At 38.9% G+C, this 21,715-nt stretch overlaps 1 protein-coding gene across 1 annotated transcript in view; it reads left to right on the top strand.

Moving 5' to 3' along the window:
* The window catches only part of L3mbtl4 (L3MBTL histone methyl-lysine binding protein 4), a 374,322-nt gene that overhangs the window by 219,319 nt on the left and 133,288 nt on the right, over positions 1 to 21,715 (top strand). Inside the window, exon 14 of the mRNA XM_070028667.1 lies at positions 9,073 to 9,175. Within this exon, the coding sequence (XP_069884768.1) occupies positions 9,073 to 9,175 (103 nt within the window). The remainder of the gene's footprint in view (positions 1 to 9,072; positions 9,176 to 21,715) is intronic.

Raw genomic sequence — 21,715 nt, 5'->3', positions numbered from 1 at the left:
TTTATCTTAGAAGTAATAATATAAGCTATTGTAGAATATACAGGTTCTTTTTCCCTAGCAGATGGTTCTGTCTAATTCACCATTGAGTCAACCCATTACACTTCATCATTCAGAATTTAATAAGGAAATTGCTAGGTTCCATGCATTTGTATTTAATATCCTTTTTGACTCCTTCTTCGTTTATGTCCTTTACTGTGGTTCTTAATGTGATAAGTCTTCTCCCAATAGTCAAGGTCAAACATCTTTTTCCAGCTCTAACAAGGAGAGAATTATGGTACCCATCAGAGATCAGGAGATAAATATGCCTTGGTTAATATTAAAAATACCACTTCAAGATGTAATTTAATCAAGTGCATCAGAACAGTAGTGAAAACAATATTAAATAGCATTCACTGTGTGTGGAATATTGTCCACACAGAGTTGCATCTGAGCTGGCTGATGGAGAATATTAGCAGTTTAATATCCTAAGCGATTACAAGAGAGTGTTGGTAGTGTATTGTAAGATGAAGTGGGTGTACCTGAAGTTTCTAATTTTGCTCATAAATTTCTTCCTTTTCTATGCTCTTTTTGTATTTCTCCATCTCTCTTTGTCACTTTATCTGTCTCTTTGTTGAGAAACCTCTCCCCCCCCCCCATACACACCAATACTAGGATTTGAACTAGGGATTTTGTGTTTGCTAGACCAGTACAACGGATCTTCTTAACCTTTCTTCTTTTGAGATAGGTTCTCACTTTTTGTCTAAGCCAGCCAGGACTGTGATCATCCTATTTGTGCTTTCCAGTATAGCATAGATAATAGGTATTTTAGGTTTTTCCATTGAGATGAGATCTCATGAACATTTTAGCCTGGACTTATCTTGAACCACAGTCCTCCAGATTTCAGCTTCCAGAGTAGCTTAGATTATAGGTAGGAGCCACTGTACTCAGCTAAGCATATTTCTTAATTAGGGACATCATAGTTTTTTATTTTTATTTATTTTTTCATTTCTATACATTTCTATTAGCATATATTTAAAGGATCTTAAGTCTTTTTTATTGTGAAAATACCACACAGAGAAGTTACAATTACATGAGCAAGGTAATGAGTACATTTCTTATCAAGCATTGTAGCCTCCTCCTTTGTTTCCCCTTACCATCCTTTCCCATCTTCCCTCTTCTGCAACGCCCCCCCCTGCACTGCCCCTCCCCCCTGCGCAAAAGTTGTAAAGTTCATTTTTTGACATAATATCTTGTACATCTCATTGTTGCAATGGGTCTACCTGTATCCCTATTTTAAAAAATTTTCCCTTCCCCTCCCCAAATTATACCAACATCAAATACAGTGAAAACAAGGGTTATACTGTGTGGGAGCGACATACAAAACAACAAAGAAATCATCTTATGAATATGTTAGACACAATAGCAAGAAAGAAAAACCATTTAAAGGATTTTATTGTTACATTTCTATACATGCGTACAATGTTCACTGGTCAAATTCTACCTCTCCCTCTATACATATATGTGTACTTATGTACATATATATATATATATATATATATATATATATATATATGCCATACAACTGTTTGCAAGATAAGCTTTATACTAGTATGACCCATACATACAGCCCTCAATATATAATTTGTAACTGAATAGATGGCCATATAGTTCAGGTAAATCAAATTACAAATTCAGTCAAATATTACTATGTTTTTATGTTTTTTCTATAGTAACTATATTTCTACTTTTATTTTAAAAATATGTTAATTATTTTAAATATTCATTCACCAAAGCAGTTATGAATACAGTCATCTTGGCCAATATCACCCATTTCGTCATTCTCCCAACCCACCCCCTCCCTTACTTACCTTAAATTTAGATTATGTATTTAATTTTTTCCTTTTAACAAAGCAGTTTGTATATACATTGCATCTTGATCTGTGTCATCAATTCAAAATCTTTAACCCCCCCTGCTTTGACTCACCCTTATATTTCTCAATTCTGTGATATATACAATAAATTCTTGCCTGCATTCTTCCCCATTCCATGCTTCATTCTTCTATCCTTCTTCCCTTAGCCACACCCTATCCTGTTGAGAATACCCATTTCTTGGTACTTACTTTGTTGGGCTTTGACTTAGGTTTTGTTGTTGTTGTTGTTGTTATTGTTGTTTTTAAGAATTACACTATTTGTGCTCTCCATAGAGTCTATTCTACTTCAGTTAACTTATTTGTAACCACCTTGCTTACCACCCAGTGTTTTTACTTATAGATTTATAAGTACATTCTAGCTATAACAAATGAGGGAAACCATGTAACCTAAGTTTCTGTATCTGGCTTACTTTGCTTAAATTTTTTTCCAAGTCCTTCCATTTCCTTACAAATGGTACAACATCATTCTTTCTGATGGATAAGAAGAATTCCAATACACACACACACACACACACACACACACACACACACACATACACACACACACACACACACACACACACAATCCATTTTCTTGATCCATTTGTCTGTGACGGGATAGCTGTACTGATTCCATATCTTGGCTATGGTAAACAGTACTTCAATAATCATGGTTGTGCTGGTAGCTTTAGTGTGGACTGGTTTGTGGTCTATTGGATAACTGCTCAGAAGTAGAATTGCTGGGTCATAGGGAAATTCTATGTTTAGTCTTTTGAGGAATCTCCATACTGCTTTCCAGAGTGGTTGAACAAGTTTGCATTCCCACCAACAGTATAACAGTTTCCTTTGGGCCATATCCATGCCCGGATGTGTTATTGTTAGTTTTCTTCATGCTGGCCATTCTAATTGGGGTGAGGTAGAATCTCAATGTTGTTGACTAGAGATATTGAACATTTCTTCATGTGTTTATTGGTTATTCTTCTTCTGAGAAGTCTCTCATAGTTTTAAGTGTCAATACCTCTAAATAAAAAAATTAATCTATTTACAAAAGGTCCCTTTGAAAATGGCAGCTCTTTTCTCTACCTACTACTTAAAAGTGTTTCATAAAGCCTTGAGAATATAAGAAGTACCTATTACATGCTTTTCTTACTGTTCTGTACAGATAATAAGAATGTATTCGTATCATTGTGCATTGGGACATGGCCATGGACAGTATTTTCATGCAACATAATCACTCTGAAATATGAATTTCTGATTGTGTTACAAGCCTCTTTCCTAGCCCAGAACATGTCAGGGAAGAAATTACAAAAGCACATATTGAGAGCTAAAGGTATATGTTAGGCCAAGTACTAGTGAAACCAACTTAGTCTTAAAGCTCACAGTCTAATACAAGAGACAACCAATAGCCAGGTAATTATTTAATTTGTGATTGAAGGAAATGCTTAGGAGTTGATCTGTGAAAGTGAAATAGAATTGAGACCAGAAAGAAGAGCAGGAGTTATCCAGAGTAACAATAGGACACATGTTCCTCATACAAATGCTTGAGTTCTGGAGGAACAGGTTCAAGTAGAGAATGGTCTGTATGATGCAGAGAACTGAATAAGAAGAAGAAACAAAAACCTTTGAAAATATATTTAGAAGCTACATCAGGAACTTGGCTCCTGTAGGGATTTGGGGCTTAGTATTTTTGGGGACTGCAGCCACATGAATGTGTTAAGAAAAAAGCAATATGATTTGATTTGTGTTTTGAAAATACTGTCCTGAATGCAAGATGAAGATTCCCTTAAGATGAGTAGAGTGGCTCTTGAAATCTTCCAAGCAGGATGTAATAGCTTAAGTTAGACCAGTCTCATAGTGATGAAGACAAGTTGTCAAGTTAAGGAAATATTTAAATATTATGATTTTAAGAGGTTGAGGGTTGATTGGTATTTGGGGTACAGTGACATGAAAGTGACAGCAAGTCAGGGTCCTAGGGCTCCGGCATGGAGCGTGATACAGCTAATTGAGGTGAGCAGCTCTAGAGGAAAGGAATGTAGAAGGATGGGATGATGAATTCAGTTAGGATGTGTTGAATTTAAGATTCCACGGGAGCTGTTGAGTGGAACTTAATTCCAATTGCATACAATTAGTAAACCGAGGTGCAGAAATGGATGGCCCATTCATCCTCAAGGATGAACCTTGAGGAGGTTCTCTGACATTTCAGGAGAGAAGCTTGGCAAAGGAGAGTAAAGAATGTTCACTTGCAGATAGAAACTTGTGTGAAATCACCAAAACTAATGGGCAATAGAAATTCAAGAAGGAAATGAAAAGCCAGGTGCCGGTGGCTCATTTCTGTAATCTTAACTACTCAGCAGGCTGGAAGATGAGGATCACTGTTCAAATCCAGTCAAGTCCATGAGACTCTTATCTCCAATTAACCACCAGAAAGCCAGAAATGGAGCTGTGACTCAAGTGGTAGAGCACCAGCCTTGGAAAATCTAAGGCATAATGCTCAGGCCCTGAATTCAGACTCCAATACCATTAAAAAAAAAACAAAGAAGAAAAGAAGGAAATGAGTGACTGATTTCCAGTACCAAGGCACACGGTATAAGGCACCATGGAAGGTGGACTAATGCAGTTTGAAAACAAAGTGTGAGAAAAAAGACATAACATTTTTTTGGAGGGTCAGTTGTGGCGCTTAAAATCTGGGCCTGGGCCCAGTCCCTGAGCTCTTCAGCTCAAGGCTAGCACTCTACCACTTGAGCCACAGCGCCACTTCCATAACATTTTTTTTCTTTGTGCTGATATTGGGGTTTCAGATCAGAGCTTTGTGCTCTTACTTGGCTTTTTCCACTCAAGGGTGGAGCTTTACTACTTGAGCCAAACTTCCATGTCTGTCTTTATGCTGATTAATTGGAAATAAGTGTCCCACAGACATTTTTTTTTGCCTAGACTGGCTTTGAATTGAGATTTTCAGATCTCAGCTGCCTGAGTAGTTAGGAGTATAGTCATGAGCCACTAGCACCTGGCTAGAGATAATTTCTTTGAGTCATTTGACTAGAATGTGAACAACTCAGGGATGATGAGATGATGTTTGTTTTGTAGTTTTCATATTAATAATTCATGAAATAGGAGATATTTAAATGTGGGTCAATAAGTCAGTATTATAGACTAAAGAGCATGGCAAGTGTGGAGGTAAGTCAAAGGAGTTGCTTTGGGAGGAGGAGGGGAGGATGCTCCCCATATTTCCATGGACAGTGGGGAGGGAAATGATGGACGTGGATGAGAAAGGACTGATTGCTTGTCCACTGGCTTCTGTTAGTTCAGTTTGCAGTGAGAAAGCTCCATTGTGGAGATCCAGCAGGTAGAGGTGAGTGGGAGATTTGGGGACAGCAGTATTTTGGTAATCATTAGTCAATTCTGTGTCTAATTTTTTTCCCCTGAGGTGAAAGTAGTTTTGCAAAATACAAGGCAACAGAGTGGTTCCAGTGATCCCTGATTGGCTCCCCACCCTTATAGAGAAGCATGATAAAAATCTATGCCTCCATCAGAAAGAATGACATTGCCCCATTTGTTAGGAAATGGAAAGACGTGGAAAAAATTATATTAAGTGAAGTAAGCCAGGCCCAAAGAAACATAGGTCCCATGGTTTCCCTTATTTGCAATATCTAGTATATGTCTGAGTCAAGCAGAAAAGGTCAGATAAGGTGAAGTTAGGGAAATGAACCCTAAGATATGTATTCAAATGTTTTTTTCTTTCATGCGATTGTTTCTAACACATTTGTAAGATGATTTCTTTGTTGCTTTGTATGTCCCTCCCCCACGGTATAACCCCTGCTTTCACTGTATTTGATGTCGGTATAATTTGTGGAGGGGAAAGGGAAAAACGAATCATTTAAATAGGGATACAGGTGGACCCATTGCAACAATGAGATGTACAAGTCGTTATGTCAAAAGCGAACTTTACAACTTTGGTGGGGGGGGGTGGGCTGGGGGAGGGGAGGGTTGGGCGGGGGGGGAGGTGGGAGGATGGGAAGGATGGGAAGGGGAAACAAAGGAGGGGGCTACAATGCTTGATAAGAAATGTACTCATTATCTTGGCCATGTAATTGTAACCCCTCTGTACAGTATTTGCACACACACACACAAAATCTTCGCAGCCAAGGAGTAGAAGTGAATGGGCAGTCAAAGAATGAGTGACAACAAAATGCTGAAATAAGGATACAGGGTGACCCACTGTAACAATGAGATGTACAAGACAGTTTGTTGGAAATGACCTTTACAACTTTGTGAGGTGGGGGAGTGTGGGAGAGGGGATGGAGGAGTTGGGGAGGTGGGGAAGAAAGGGATGGTAGGGGAAAAATCAAGAAGGGTGTAACAATGCTGGATAGGAAATGGACTCATTACCTTGCTCATGTAACTGTAACCCCTCTGTACAGTATCTTTACAATAAAAATATGTATTAAGGAAAAAAAGAATGTAGCGGTGATCTTAGCCAGAATACAAAGAGGAGAAAACAGAAATAAACTAAATAAGCACTGAAAAAAGAAGAAATGAAGCTCTAGAACTCACAATTGATCTAATTTTCTCACATGGAGAACACATAAAACATCTTCAAATTCCTAAAATGCATAAAAGTTTGGTAATGCTTTAAATGTAAGATCAACATAAAAGAAATATACTCATTACCTTACTCATGTAACTATAAACCCTCTATACAGCATCTTTACAATAAAATAAATAAATAAAAATAAAGAGCTGGGAATGTGGCTCAGTGGTAGAGCGCTTGCTTTGCATGCATGAGGCCCTGGGCTCGATTCCTCAGCACCACATAAGCAAAAAGAAAAAAGCCAGAAGTGGCGCTGTGGCTCAAGTGGTAGAGCACTAGCCTTGAGCTGAAAAGCTGAGGGACAGCGCCCAGGCCAGAGTTCAAGCCCCACGACCAAAAATTTAATAAAATAAAATAAAAATAAAAATAAAAAAGAATCTGTTGCACAGGGCCACAAGGTAATGTTGAGGAGACTGAGGAAGCAAAAGGGGAAATGAATGGCTTGGAGATATACTGGCAAAGGCCGCACCAGTGCCCTGAGCTCCTGCATTATGACAGCACTTTGATGGTGTTTTACATATCTTTTTTTTAAATTAATTAGGTTTTTTTTTTACTGTGAAAATATTGTACAGAGGGGTAACAATTACATGGGCAAGGTAATGAGTACATTTCTTATCATGCATTGTTGCCTCCTCCTTTGTTTCCCCTTCCCATCCCTTCCCATCTCCCACCCTTCCACCCTCCCCCCCCACCAAAGTTGTAAAGTTCATTTTCCAACATAACGACTTGTACATCTCATTGTTGCAATGGGTCCACCTGTAACCCTATTTAAATGATTTGTTTTCTCCCTTCCCCTCCACAAATTATACCAACATCAAATACAGTGAAAGCAGGGGTTATACCATGGGGGAAGGACATACAAAGCAACAAAGAAATAATCTTACAAATATGTTAGAATCAATCACATGAAAGAAAAAAAAGCATTTGAATACTTATCTTGGGGTTCATTTCACCTAACATCAACTTATCTGATCTTTTCTGCTTGACTCAGACATATACTAGTTATTGCAAATAAGGGAAACCATGGGACCTATGTTTTTTGGGGCCTGGCTTACTTCACTTAATAGAAGTTTTTCCACGCCTTTCCATTTCCTAACAAATGGGGCAATGTCATTCTTTCTGATGGAGGCATAGAATTTTCTTGATCCATTCATCTACTGAGGGGTATCTGGGTTGGTTCCATAACCAATGGGTTTCAGGAAGAGGACATGAGATCAGTGACTTGCTAATATGGCACTTTGGATGATAACCTACGTGGGTGTGAAGCCAGCCTAGGTTGACTCCTAGAGATAAACAGAGTAGAATGTGGTGGCCTGGGTGCCATAGTTTTCCCTGGGTTATATGGGTGACAGAACAGCTGGGCAAGAGGGAACATGGTAGAGCCTGAGTCATCAGCATCGGAAGACTGGAGTGCAGTGGCCTGAAGAAAATAAAGTTTCCCCTGAAGAAGGCTACAGGGAGCATGCTTTCAGCCCAGAGCTGGCAGAAAGTAGAGTTGGAAGGAGGAAAAACAGATGAGGATGGAGAAACGGAGTTTGTTGAGCAGGATATAGAAGTCTGACTGCTGGAGAGGGATAAAGAGAGTGCTAAAATTATCAGGAAATTAAGTCCTAGATCAGCATAAGGGTTGAGGATGGAATATTCCTCCAGTTGGTGTTCTGTGTCAGTACTGGGCTTGGGCCCATGGCCTGGGCCCTCTCTCGTAGCTTTTTAAGTCAAGATGGGTGCTCTCTTACTTAAGTTCCTGCTCTACTTCCAGATTTTATATTTGGTGGTTAATTGGAGATAAAAATTTCAATGATTTTTCCTGCCCAGGCTGACTTCATGTCACAATCCTCAGCCTTCTAAGTAGCTAGAATTACAGATTACCAGCAGTGCCTGGCTCTACACTGGTATTTAAAATACTGTGAGTATGTTTGTGTGTGTGTGTGTGTGTGTGTGTGTGTGTGTGTGTGTGTGTGTGTGTGTGTGTGTGTGTGTGTGTGTGTGTGTGTGTGTGTGTGTGTGTGTGTTTGGCTGAGGGTGGGGAAAGAGTAAGGAAAATCAGAATGGATGCTGGGGGTTTAATTCTGATCAATTTTAGGGTAGACTGCCTCTTGGAATGGTCATATTTGGACTCTGGCCGGAAATGGTTAGAGCTTAGTACAGGAGTGATGGTGAAATTAATGTCAGGTCTTCCTGTGCTTAGCTTGGCAGCCACGTGAGCCATCATGGTTAGAGCCTAGTGTGCTATGTTAAGAATACACTGGCTGACCTGGTTGAGGAGGTTTTAGGTACCCAGGGTCTCCTCTCATCATATGTCGCTTCAGCCATTATTAATCTCCCAGAGAGATAAATGAGTTCTCATTCTTAAAAAAATCGAATGTCTCTTCCTTTTCTTCTTCCTCTGGTACTAGATGTGCTGTATTATTTATTACAGCACTGATCCTTTCTGCTAAGTAATTTTCTAAACACATCACAAGTAATCAGGAAGTGTTTTTGAGGTGACAGTTTGCTTTGAATTTGTAAAATCTCAACATCATTTGCATATTTTAGTCTCTCCAAGTTCTTCATTAATGAGGATGTTTTCAAGGTATGTTCTTTTACTTCCTGAAGGGGCAAATGATGTGAAAGTCCTTCCAGGTCAAGCTGTTTGTCCTACTCCTGGGTGCCGAGGAATAGGCCATATCCGAGGTCCACGTTATGCAGGACATCACAGGTAAAAACTTTCCTTACTTAAACTATTTCCAGGATAAATGAAAGCATGTGGCATCATAAATGAGTCTCTTGGACTGATGCTTCATCATACTCCCTTACCTGTCACTGCTGCTCTGTTTAAGACCCTGCTCCCTTCCTAACACTGACCTTGTAGTGATTTCTTGGATTTCTGGGTGATTTTCCAGAGCTTTAACATATTGTTGAATCTTTCATGGGCTCCTAACAAACAAATGCTCTCCTGTAAGTCTTGCTTTCTTTTTGAACATTCTAGAAACTCTTTTCTTCCTCTTCTGCCTTTCACCCCGCCTCTCACTTTGTTTTCTCCCTTTCGTATTCATTTGGAGAAGAAATAAAACTTGTAAAAAACTGAAAGTAATTGTAAAGTTTCTAATTTGTGCTTTGAATGTTTGATAATAATGTGGAGTAGATGGTGCTTATAGAGGAAAATTAGTACAAATAGCGATCTGAGAATGTACTGTTTTGTCTCTGTCAACTGGGAAAATGAATTATTTGCAGTTAATGGCTAGTAGCAGAAGATAGAAATAAAAATTGGAAAGAATCAGTATTAAATTCACCAGAATACACAATTATACAAAGCAAACATCATAGATAAGTGTGAAGAGAAAGGAGAGAGTCCTAGAACATGTGAAGCAAAAAAACACTTTCTTTTAAATGAAAGCAGACTGGATGTCTTCTCCCTACCAAGTGGTTATACTTCCTGGAAATCAGTGTTTAAAACATTTCTGTAGGCATCAAAGCAAATGCTATGGTGAGACATAATGGCAAAAACCCAAAATAGTATTGCTCAGATACATTAACACTGTAAAAAGTTTAGTGTAGTGTATCCATAAATATTAACTTAAAGAGCAGGTGCAGTGGTTCACACCTGCAATTCTAGCTCCTTGGGAGGCTGAGAATGGGAGAGGAGACCGGGGGAAATATACTTTGGGCAACCTCATGTCAATTGATGAAAAGCTGGGCATCGTCACACACCTCTGTCATCTCAGATTTGTGTGAAGCATAAATATCATCAGGCTGCTTTGGACAAGACATGAGACCCATTGGAAAAACAATGAAAGCCATAAAGACTGGGAGAGTGACTCAAAAGGTAGAGTGCCTGCCCTAGCAAATACAAGGTACTGAGCTCAAACTCCACAAAAATAAATATTAAAGACATGCAGACATACCTTACTTGGCTACTCAGACAGGTGTGTGGGCTCCTGGATTTTGACTGTGAGGTCCATGGGGCAGTCTTAGGGAGTGAGGAGACAGGAATCATTGTCCTGCTCCCAGCCCTCACAGATGCATGGAGAAGCCAGATACTTGGTCATGGTATTATTCAGCTCTAGACTTTGTTGTGCAGAAGGGTTCTCTAAAGGCAACAGCAAAGTGTTCCAAAGCTTAATGATTCCAGGATCTCGGATATGAAAAATGAAGAGTAGTAATTCCCTGCAATTGGCTTCTTTGAAGTAGAAATGATAACATTTTCAAAGTTGGATGGTGTTTGAGCTGGCAAGTCTGTGTAGAACTGAAAATCAGGAATTTCAAACATAAAGTAAATGATGTCAAGCTCACCTGTGAAAGGATATGCAAATAGCTTTTATTAGTGTAAAAATAAAGTGAGGGGCCAAGTTTCCTGGCAGAGGTCATACTGGCCATACATAGTCCTTGCAGAGCGAGGACCACAGGTAATGCAAGGCAGCTCTAGTTAGCATTGGGCGTCTCTGATCTTCCTTTCATTACTTCTCATTGCCTTTTACCAACTTCTCCATCGCTAGAAATGACAGACACGTCTCCAAACCCAGATTTGGGTTGAGATGAGGTCTTTGGTCCTGGCTGACCCTCCCACACTCTGTCTCCTGAGTAACTAGAGTTTTAGACATGAGCCACCACACCATCTGTCCTTCAGTAATTTCTTTGCTAATGTCTATTGAGATATGCACATGCAGGCATGTGCACGCACACACACACACACACACACACACACACACACACACACACACACATCATCATCATCATCATAGGTTTCCTTATATGTCAAAGAGTTCGTAAGAAAAAGATGAGAATCACCATATTCTCCTAAATCCTAGATCTAAGCCTAGATTTATTAGAATAACTTCCAGTTTGAGTTTCCTGCACAGTCCCCCAAACAGTACTTTTTTCCTCTGGTCACTGCTGCATACCTTTAGAAAGAAGCAGTATTCCAAGGGGCCTCTGCAAGTCTCCTGTCCAGAAGATTACTAGGAAATATTTGTATATTTAAAAGAAGTGGAAGGAGAGGAGGAAGAAAAGGTAAAAGAGGAGGAGGAAGAAGAAGAAACCAGCAATCCCCTCCGGTTTCAGCCCCTCCAGCTTCAATAAGGCTATGCACTTGGTTTTTGCTTGCAGGATGTTAGTCACAGACTTGCTCTGGGGGGAAGGGCTGTTTTCCAGCTTCTCTGTAAAATGTTCCCAGGCTCTGAACTGCTTGCATGTAGTGAGAGCTGTCTCTCCATTTTATGTCAGGATTTTCAGTGCTCAGTTGGAAAGACTGGAGTTTTAAAAGGAAGTAAACAGTCTTTTAACGTAAAGTCTCACTTTGTACTGCTGACAAGACAGTGACATCCAGATACAACTGAAGATATCTGACAATAATCTATCCCTTTAATAGATCAGGTGGAACCCTGCAGGGCCCTTGAAGATGAATTCCACACAAGTTTATTTTCATTTTCATTAAGATAGTCAAGGGGTTAACAATAATATTCCAGGCTGTTTGGAATTCATGTAGAATCTGCATAAACTATTATTTGAAAGAAATTGCATCAGTCCTTATCGGTATGAAAATAGGACTTTTGGCACCCAATTATCGCCTAATTTACATTTTATTTGAATGAATTTACATACTGAATAAAATGAAGTAGGTGTATTTGTTAACATAGAAATATTTAAACATGGCAGCACTAAGACTCAGGCTTTTGAGTCCTTGAGTATTCGTAGGAAGTTGTTTTTGTTAAATGAGTAGAACAATCTCAGGTAGACTTGATTGACCTCCAGATTAGAAAATACACAGAGACCATTTATCTGGGAACTAATAGTTACATTCCTTATGGAGTCAGGTGGTATCACAGCATGAAGGGTGGTATGTGCACTGTGAATAGACCTCACCTGGGATGACATAAAGAAGAGGGGCATCTGCTCCCCCACTAGTCAGGTGTCAGATGTATCTCAAAGAGTTGTTGGTGCTCTTCACTCAACAGCATGACTCAGCCTCTAATTCTAGTTTTCCTGCCATCATCTTGTCAGCTCAAGAATAGAGACAGAAATTCCTCCAGATAGATGCTTGTGTTTGTGTGTGTGCTGTACTGGGTCTTGAACTCATGACCCTAGATGCTGTGTGTGAATACACACATATGTTCCAATTAATTCATTTCATCATTTGGTTGGCTATTTCTCCCATTTTTTGATCATTTTTTAAAATGTGACTTTATGACTTGTGTGTTTTAGGAACTTGTTCCATTCTTTCTTGTTGACTGAGTATAAATTTACTTCTGAACATACAAAAGTCCATCTTCTGAAGGGAAGTGTACTCTGTTTGAAGTCAGGACCTCTTGCTTGCTTGGCTGGAGCTCTGCCACTTGAGCCAAGCCTCCAGTTCCCAAAGATTATATTTTCATTGCACTAAATTAAGATGTTCAGAGACTCAGGTTTGAGTTCTTTGATCCAATGATAAACTTAAGTACAGTTATAACTGTTTTTGCATGTGTCTTGGTGATGTATGCATTTTGATAAGAGAATGGGAAAAATTGTTTTGCTTTGGGGAAATTTATTGGGTTTTATATTGCCTAATTGTCAAATTAGAAGTACTATTAGGCATATTTATTCTGGTTTAGCTTAGTTTGTAGTTTTTAGTCTTAATCATGTCACTCCAATTCCCATGTTCTGGCTTAGTGAATTTAAGCTAGAGCTATCAAAAGTAGATACATTAAAGTCTCGTTACATCATTTTGTTCCTACTTATATATTCTGCACTTATTTTTTATTAATGCAATACCATACTAGTTAGTGATCAGAGTTGTCTACCTGTTGTAGTCTCATTTTGCAATCTATTTCTACTGCAAAGAGTCCCTATTTGTTGTTTGGAACTAAACAGCAGTATAACAGTAGACAGTAAGGAGTTTCCTTGAACTGTTCATGCATTGTGGTGAGATGTAAGGAAGGACTTCCATGATAGTCTTTGAAGAAAATAGATGCTGAGCTCCTGGGTGTCCCATTCAGGTGCTCTTACTTTATGCTTAATGGTTTGATTTATTTCACTCATCGTCCTTTTCCCTTTGGGGTCGTGACCTCTCATCTTTATGTCCTGTCATCCGCAGAGGGAATTTTTCCTCTGCAAGGAATATATTTTCTTGATCTGCCCTCCCCTTAGGGTTGGTTTTTAACAACACACCTGGTTTCATGGGAGGGAGGCCTGGGAGAGAGGCCTCTTCCATCAGGCCTCAGACTCAGCCTCTGCTCCAGACAACCTCTCACCTCCAAAGCTCTTCTAGCTGCATCCACACATCCAATGGTCCATTATTCAGCCTACTACCCCAAGGAGCCCTCGGTCCTCTACCTCCTCCTGCCTGAAATGAGTTCTCACAGAAACTGCACAGCTTTCTTCCCGCCTTGGCCCTTGGCCAGAAACTGCATTTGCTTCCTTTCTTTATACCACCAATAGAAGCTAGAGTCTGGGCCTCCTGGATCCAGAGATTTTTTTTTTTAGTTTTTCTGGCTTTGAGGGGAAAAGATTTGTGGGAAGTAGGCTTTTTATTCCATAACGGAACTATCTTTTCTATATCTTTGTCATAAATGTATTTGTGGGAAGAATTCCATTTGGAATCCCCTTTCTATTGAAGGTACTGTTTCATGCTGTGTTTAATTGTTGAGAAGTCAGCCGTCACTCAAATGCTGTGCACCAGAAGACATGCATTTCATGGAGATGACCCTTTCCCCCTGTCATTCAGAAATAGCTTCTTCCCTTACTTATTTCAGTCTAGAAGCTCACAAATTTCATTCTAAGGCAATTTTCTCACAATGATACATTAATAATAATCTTTTCTATTTGCTTTGCTTGTGTTTCTGGACTGACACTTGGAATTGGCTCTCTTAGCTTTAAACTCCTTGTCATCTCTTCTGATTTGTCGAATATTTTCTCAAGTTGGTCTTCTAATGCTTGAAGGGACGTTTTTAATCATACTACAGGGTTCATTTTTTTCAGCTGCAGAGAGCACAGCTTTGTTCTCTGATTTTCTTTTTATTGCAACTGTGGTCATTTGATAGATTGTGTACCTTCCTTCCCCTCCCTGGTAATGTTTGGCTTTACTGTTGGTCCTACATTTCCTTTTCCTCATAATCTTTGATTTAGTTTTTCTAGACCAGTTGGCTTCCTTTCCACCATATTAAAAAGCATTTCTCAGATACTGGAGTCTTTCTCTTAGTTCATCTTGAGAGTGAAGGTCTCATAAAGCTGATGCAGTGACAGGTCCTCAATGGGAAACATTACTAGACACAGGATGCATGTGCACATGCGCGCACACGTGTGTGCACACACACACATTATCATAATCATCCAGAGGTCTTGCCTTTTAAAAGTTACTTCCCAAAAAAGATGCTTCCAGATATCAAGTGTGTTTACATGGTCTTCTACAAACTCTTAGCTCTGAGTATATCCATTTTCTTATCTTCCCAAATGTATTGACCTCTCTCATTGGCTAGCACCTTTTCTTTGTATGTTGCCTTTATATAGCTACATCCTATTATCCAGTCACTATTTTAATGGAAAAAAGAAGTCACTGTAGAGGAAAAAGGAGAAGTTGCGTTTTCTACTCTGCCATGTTGTCACAACTTTTTTTTTTAACATCTTTTCCTCAAGTTGTAATTGAACTGTGATTCAGCTTCTGGTTTCATTACTAACACTCTATGGTTCTTCTTTTTTTAAAAAAATAAGTTTTTTATTGTGAAAATACTGTATAGAGGGGTTACAATCACATAAGCCAGGTAATGAGTACATTACTTATCAAGCATTGTTGCCTCCTCCTTTGTTTTTCCCCTACCATCCCTTCCCTCCCATCTCCACAATCTATGGTTCTTCTTCATTGGCACAACAGCTCCTTCTTCAGAGAGAAAGAAAGTAAAGGTTCTCATAAAAGAATGTTGTGTAGTTTGGCTCTGTACGTTTTATGAATTGCTAACTGGAACAAAGAGAATTGCTTACTGCGTACAAAGATATCCCCAAGACATGGCTTTGAGTTTATACTAACAGAACTTCTTAGTTTATTGTCATCTCAGTTACAATGTGTGAGTGTGTGTGTGTGCCTGTCTTGGGGTTTGAACTCAGGGCCTGGGCACTGTCCATTAGCTTTGTTGCTCAAGGCTGGGACTCTACCACTTTGAGCTACAGCTCCACTTCCTTAGTATCTAGGGTTCTAGGCATGAGCCAAGAGGGCCCAGTGACATTTTATAACTCTGAGTGCCTTGATGACATGTGGTCCAGTTTCTCTAGTTCCCTCTAACTGGCCAGTTGTGGTCTTTGACATGGATTACCCCACAGTGAAGTGAACTGGGTAGACATTTTGAAAAGAACTTGCAGACATAGTTTTACTTTGATAAGTAAAAGGCAAAGGAGTATCTGACTTTAAAGACAATTTTAATTCTTAAAATGACATAATTAATGGCCCAATTAATTTAGTAAAACAGTAGATAACATAACAAAAGATCAGTCACGGGTCTTCTCATCACTTCAGTTCGGTTCTATGGCAATTCTTAAAGGTTAATGTATAAGACTTGGCTTTGTGGATCTGGAGAATAATTGTGAGAGATGTTAGTTTTTTTAAAGTCTTTTAAAATGAGAATTGCGTATAAAATGTTTCATTTTACAGTAACTAGAGCATTGTTTCTAAAGATACTGTACCCCTTGATAATTTGTAAGGATTTTATTAAGTACAGCACTTAAAATTACATGAATTGCCAAAGATTTAAAAATTATTCTTTAGTTTTGATGAAAGCAGACCTGACTCTGGTTTAAAACAGCAGCACAAAAATAAAAGAGGAAGTCAAATACTGATTTCTGGTCATCTAAAATCACCTTGAAAAATCCAAATCAAAGTATAATGTAGATAAAGAACATCTCTTCTCCCACAATCAAAAAATAGTAACAATGTATTTTAAAAGTGACACAATTTTATCAGCAGACTAGCTGATAATTTGGTTATCCAAATTAAAAACTTAAAAAGAGAAGCATTAAAAAATGACTACTTATAATCAAAATACAATTATATGCCTGAAATTTCTTCCACTTTCTCTCTTTCTATATATAATATTGTGTCATGTATATATATGCATCTATATACAAACACATATGAGGGTGTATATGTACATATATACCCACTTACATATTTATATTCACACATGAGTATAATCAGACAAGATATACACATTTTGCACTTTTTTATTAATTTATTTTTTACCTTTAAATAGTTCTATGAAGGGGCTGCAATTAAGCCTGTCAATTTATGTGTACAATACATGTAGTGTCACCTCTTCCATCATCCTCCTATGTCCCCAAATATCCCAACCTTACCAGTCCCCTCAGATTACCTGGCTTCCTTTTAACTTAAGTACATGGACAATTATGCCTGTAAATTTCCCCATCCTTCCTCTCTTCACTTGTCTGCCCTCCTCCCCTCACCCACAACTCCACTTTCTTGTCTTCATGTTGATAATTCTTCAGAAACATTTATTATGTATTATAGTTTGTGCCTTGCCATTTCTAGACCCCTCTACCTTTTAAAAATTAATTTCCTTTATTGTTATTATAGAGGTGCTATACAGAAGGATTACAATTACATGAGTCAGGAAATAAGTGCATTTCCTTTCCAACAGTGTCTTCTGTTCCTTCATTTTCTCCCAGTTCCTCCCTCCTGTCTCTACCCACAAGTTGTATAGTCCACTTTCGTCAATGTACAGTGAACTCCACTGCTGCACTTTTTTACCCTTTTACCCTGGAGTTTTATGCCATCTCCCCCTGCTCCCTCCTGATGAATATACCATGCATAAGGTAAAGAAGACAGAATCATGCAAGAAAATGAAAAAGTCTTTTGTTTTCATATCTTGGAGTTTGTTTCAGTATGTACATTATTTTATATAAATAGGAAGAGACACTTAGGTGTTGCACCTTTTTGTTTCTATCTTAAGAGTATCCTCTTTTGGTCTCACTATATGTGAGTACCTAGAATTGTATATAATTTGTCATATCCCAGTGCATTTTCAACCTAACTTCCACATATCACAGCAACCATGCACCATTCGTCTCTCTGAGCCTGGCTTAACTCACTTAACATGATTTGTTCTAGTTCCATCTATTTTCTTCCTTCCTTTCCTTCTTATCTTCCTACTGTCCCTTCCTTTCTTCCTTCCTCTTTCCTTCCTCTCTTCTTTCCATCCTTCACTTTCTCATCTAATGCATATTTTGGTCATAAATTATAGTTTAGAAGGAAGAAACATTTTAGCAGTTATTCAAATGTTTTCTAACACTCCCAAATATTTTGCTTAATTTCAAAACTCTTATAACACTAATCATTGGCTTTCATTTTGGGGAAAGATGAAATACTAAATATTTTCTTGTTTTCCTAACTCAGTATACTCAGTGGTGTTAATTGAATCTGATTTATATAACTTCTTTCTTTTCATGTTAGCAGTAGAGATCAGTGTTTGGAAATGAAAAAAGGAGGGGATCAAACAATTTTGCTGTCATATTTAAGATAAGTCTGAAACTTATTTCTGTTTTACTAATTTCAGTGGTCTCCAATCCTGTTACCCACAATTGCCTCTTTATTTCTTGATTCAACGCCTTTTGTTTCTTCTTCTAAGATGCATTTTCTTCCAGGTTCACTTTAATTTGTCTGTGGCACTTGAATATCTTATTTTCAACCTTTGCATATTGGAACACACATTTCATCTCTGGAATGAATTTGACAGGAGATAGGCGTTAAGCCCAGATATTTTCCTCCCAGAGTTCTGCCTTTGTTGTCTCCCTCAGCTTTAAGCTCTTACTGTGCCAGGAGCCAAGTGCATTTTCAGTTGACTAATGCATGTGTGAGTACACATGCATGCTTGTGTACACATGCATGTACAAAAAAGTGATTCTACAATGTCAATGTCACTTCTTTAATTCTACCTGTAGTACACTTTCCTCACAGTTTTTAGGTCCAATTCCTTCTTTTAATCACATCACCTTTTCCCTAAGTACTTTGTAATCATTCTCTATCAGTTCTGGTTGCATCCCTATCGCCAGAATTTCTATCAAGTGCCTTGGCTGCCTTGTAGCTGCTTTACACATCTCTTCTGTTTCCCCCATCATTCTCGGATCCTCGTCCTCTGCTGTGAGCACTGGGGAAATCACTGGTGTTTGTGATTGCATCACACCTCCTCACAAGCTCTCCTGGCCTCTGTCACTTAAACATCCCCATTACCTCTTCCCTCCCCAGCCTCGGGCAGCTCTGCTGCACACAGCTTGTTAGGGAGGCATTTCAGAGGCAAGCAGAGTTATTGACCTCAAAGGAACTCACACCTTAACTGATCGTAACACATTAATATTCCTGGAGTAAAAATATCATTTCTCTGTTTTTTTAGAATATATATATATATTATATATATATATATATATATATATATATTTAAAAAGTTGTATCGAGGGGTTACAGTTACATGAGTAGGGTAATGAGTACATTTCATAGCTAGTATTGTTACCTCCTCCTTTGTTTTCCCCCACCATCCCTTCCTTCCCCACCTCCCCAACTTCTCCTGCCCCCCCACCTCAATATTGTAAAGTTCATTTTCAACATAGTGTCCTGTACATCTCGTTGTCACAATGGGTTGGCCTGCATCCCCAGTTAAGCGTTCCCCAATATCCCTTCCCCTCCCCAAATTACAAAAATGTATATCCAAGGTACAGAACATAGGGATCTAATCCAGTGAGATTATGCTGTGGGGGAAGAACATACAAAAGAAAGAAAAGAATCACATAGTGCATTGTAAGTGCATTAAAAACACTAGCAAGAAAGAAAAAAACCGCTTGTATCCCTGTCTTGGGGAACATTTTGCTTAACAGTATCTTATTTGGTCATATGTACATAGCCTTCGACCTTCTCTGCTTGTCCTAAACATGTACTAGTCATTGCAAACAAGAGAAACTATGGGACCTATGTTTCTTTGGGCCTGGCTTACTTCACTTAATATAATTTTTTCCAAGTCTTTCCCTTTCTTAACAAATGAGGTGATGTCATTCTTTCTGGCAGAGGCATAGAGTTCCAGTGGGGTGTGTGTGTGTGTGTGTGTGTGTGTGTGTGTGTGTGTGTGTGTGTGTGTGTGTGTGTGTGTGTGTGTGTGTGTGTGTGTGTGTGTGTGTGTGTGTGTGTGTGTGTGACATTTTCTTGACCCATTCATCTACTGAGGGGCATCTGGGTTGGTAAATAATCTTTGCTATGGTAAATAATGCTGCAACAAACATGCCTAAAAGTGGGATTGCTGGGTCATAGGGGAGCTCTATGTGGAGTCTTTTGAGGAACCTCCATACTGCTTTCCAGAGTGGTTGAACAAGTTTGCACTCCCACCAACAATGCAGTAGGGTTCCCTTTTGGCCACATCCCCTCCAGCATCTGTTGTTACTAGATTTCTTGATTATAGCCATTCTAACTGGGGTGAGGTGGAATCTCACCATTGCCTTAATTTGCATTTCTTTATTGTTTTCAAAAGAAAAAAATCACATTGGTTGAGCTCCTCAGCAAGAGCAATTGAATAATAATGTTGAACAGTTAGTAGTTGATATCAACTGTGTAGGGGTCTTGATTTTTTTCACCCCTAAGCAAGATAGTTGGACTGGGAAATTCTCCACCTATCCATGGGGGATAGAGTTGAAGATTCCCCTGCCTTCCCACTGTCCCCCACCGCCACCAGATGCCTGTATCCATGATAGAACCAACTCCTCCAGAAATGTGGCAGCAGCTTCTCCATCAGCACATATATTTTTATTTGGGCTTGAACTCAGGGTCGTGGAACTGCCCCTGAGTTCTTCCTCTCAAGGCTAACACACTACCACATTCAGCCACAGTGCCAATTCAATTTTCTGGTGGTTAATTGGAGATGAGTCTCACAGATTTTTGTGCCTGGGCTGACTTTAAACTGTGATCCTAAGATCTCAACCTCCTGAATAGCTAGGATTACAAGCATGAGCCGCCAGTGCCCAGCTAGGTTTGTATTTCTTAGTCCAAACTTGTTGCAAATTTGTATAACTATCCTTTATCTATTGGTATCTGTTATTTCTGGAGTCCTTTGCTAATGTCTTCACACATGTGTGCTCCTTACCTCTGGATGGGCGAGCAGCTATCAAGAAGACAAGAAAAGTTTCTCACTTGTGACAAATCTAGTACAAAATGATCTCCAAGTTTCCTATGCATTTTTCTAGCTTAGTTCAAATACACACACACACACACACACACACACACACACACACACGTAGTTGAATTTGTCAATACAGTTATAGTTGTTTTCATAATTTGTTATAGAAAATAAAGAACCAACTTGAATGCCTAATTCTACTTCAATATGTAGACCGACCTGTTAAAGCACTCGTTGTAAAACATGAAATATCAATAAGACAATTTCAAATCAGAAATCTGAAACCAAAGCTTTAGTTATGAAACATTAATCTAGGTATGGTGATTTTAATTATCCCTTTGTCTTGATTATTCTCATTTTGAGGATATAATAATTGTAGCCTCGTACTTCAATTTCAGTGATTACATTTCGAGATTGCATATGTCAAATTTAATATTCATTTCCCTGTCATTATATGAAACCAGATGGAAGAGGGACCTTGCCTATTTATGAAAACTAGCTAGTATTACTTAATTTTTCCAAGCCCTTCCAATGATAACAGTGAAGAAGGTGGAGGGTAGTTTAGGATTATATTACCTGAACAACGAGAGAGAAATGATTCAAAGAAAGTCATGTGCTATGTTCCTACAAAGGACCTTGCTGCTGACTGAAACAGACACAATGGCATTGACCTTGGTTGTAATAATATGTGAAGGGCCCAAGCCTGAGTAGACAGAAGATAATTCTGCATATAACAAATTGAGCTCTGAACTTGAGGGTCTTTTATAGAATGCTGTACATTGATTATATGTTAAAACTCAAAATGACTTTAAAAATAGGACAAGTCTATGCCTAATGATATGCCCCAAAGACATGTGTGCATCAGTTCATCAAAAGATGTGGCAAAATGTAGGGAGTAGCCGGAACACAGAATCCCTTATGGGTGTGCACTCAGATGCCACCAACAGTGGATGGACGAGCGGAGCAGGCTTGCAGCAGGTGGTGCATGGCACCCAGAAGGAGAAGACTTGCTATACAATGCATGGTCAAAGCTCCTATCATTGTGCTGACTGAAAGGAAACAATTCTAAATAACAAATCTGAATTCTCCATCAATATGCGGACAACATTAACTAGTCATCAAAATTACTA

Source organism: Dipodomys merriami, unplaced genomic scaffold (genome assembly GCF_024711535.1).
Source record: "Dipodomys merriami isolate MVZ:Mamm:240054 unplaced genomic scaffold, mDipMer1.0.p SCAF_2, whole genome shotgun sequence".
Taxonomy (NCBI): Eukaryota; Metazoa; Chordata; class Mammalia; order Rodentia; family Heteromyidae; genus Dipodomys; species Dipodomys merriami.
The sequence above is the reverse complement of the archived record's forward strand: the minus strand, read 5'-3'. Positions and strand labels throughout refer to the sequence as shown.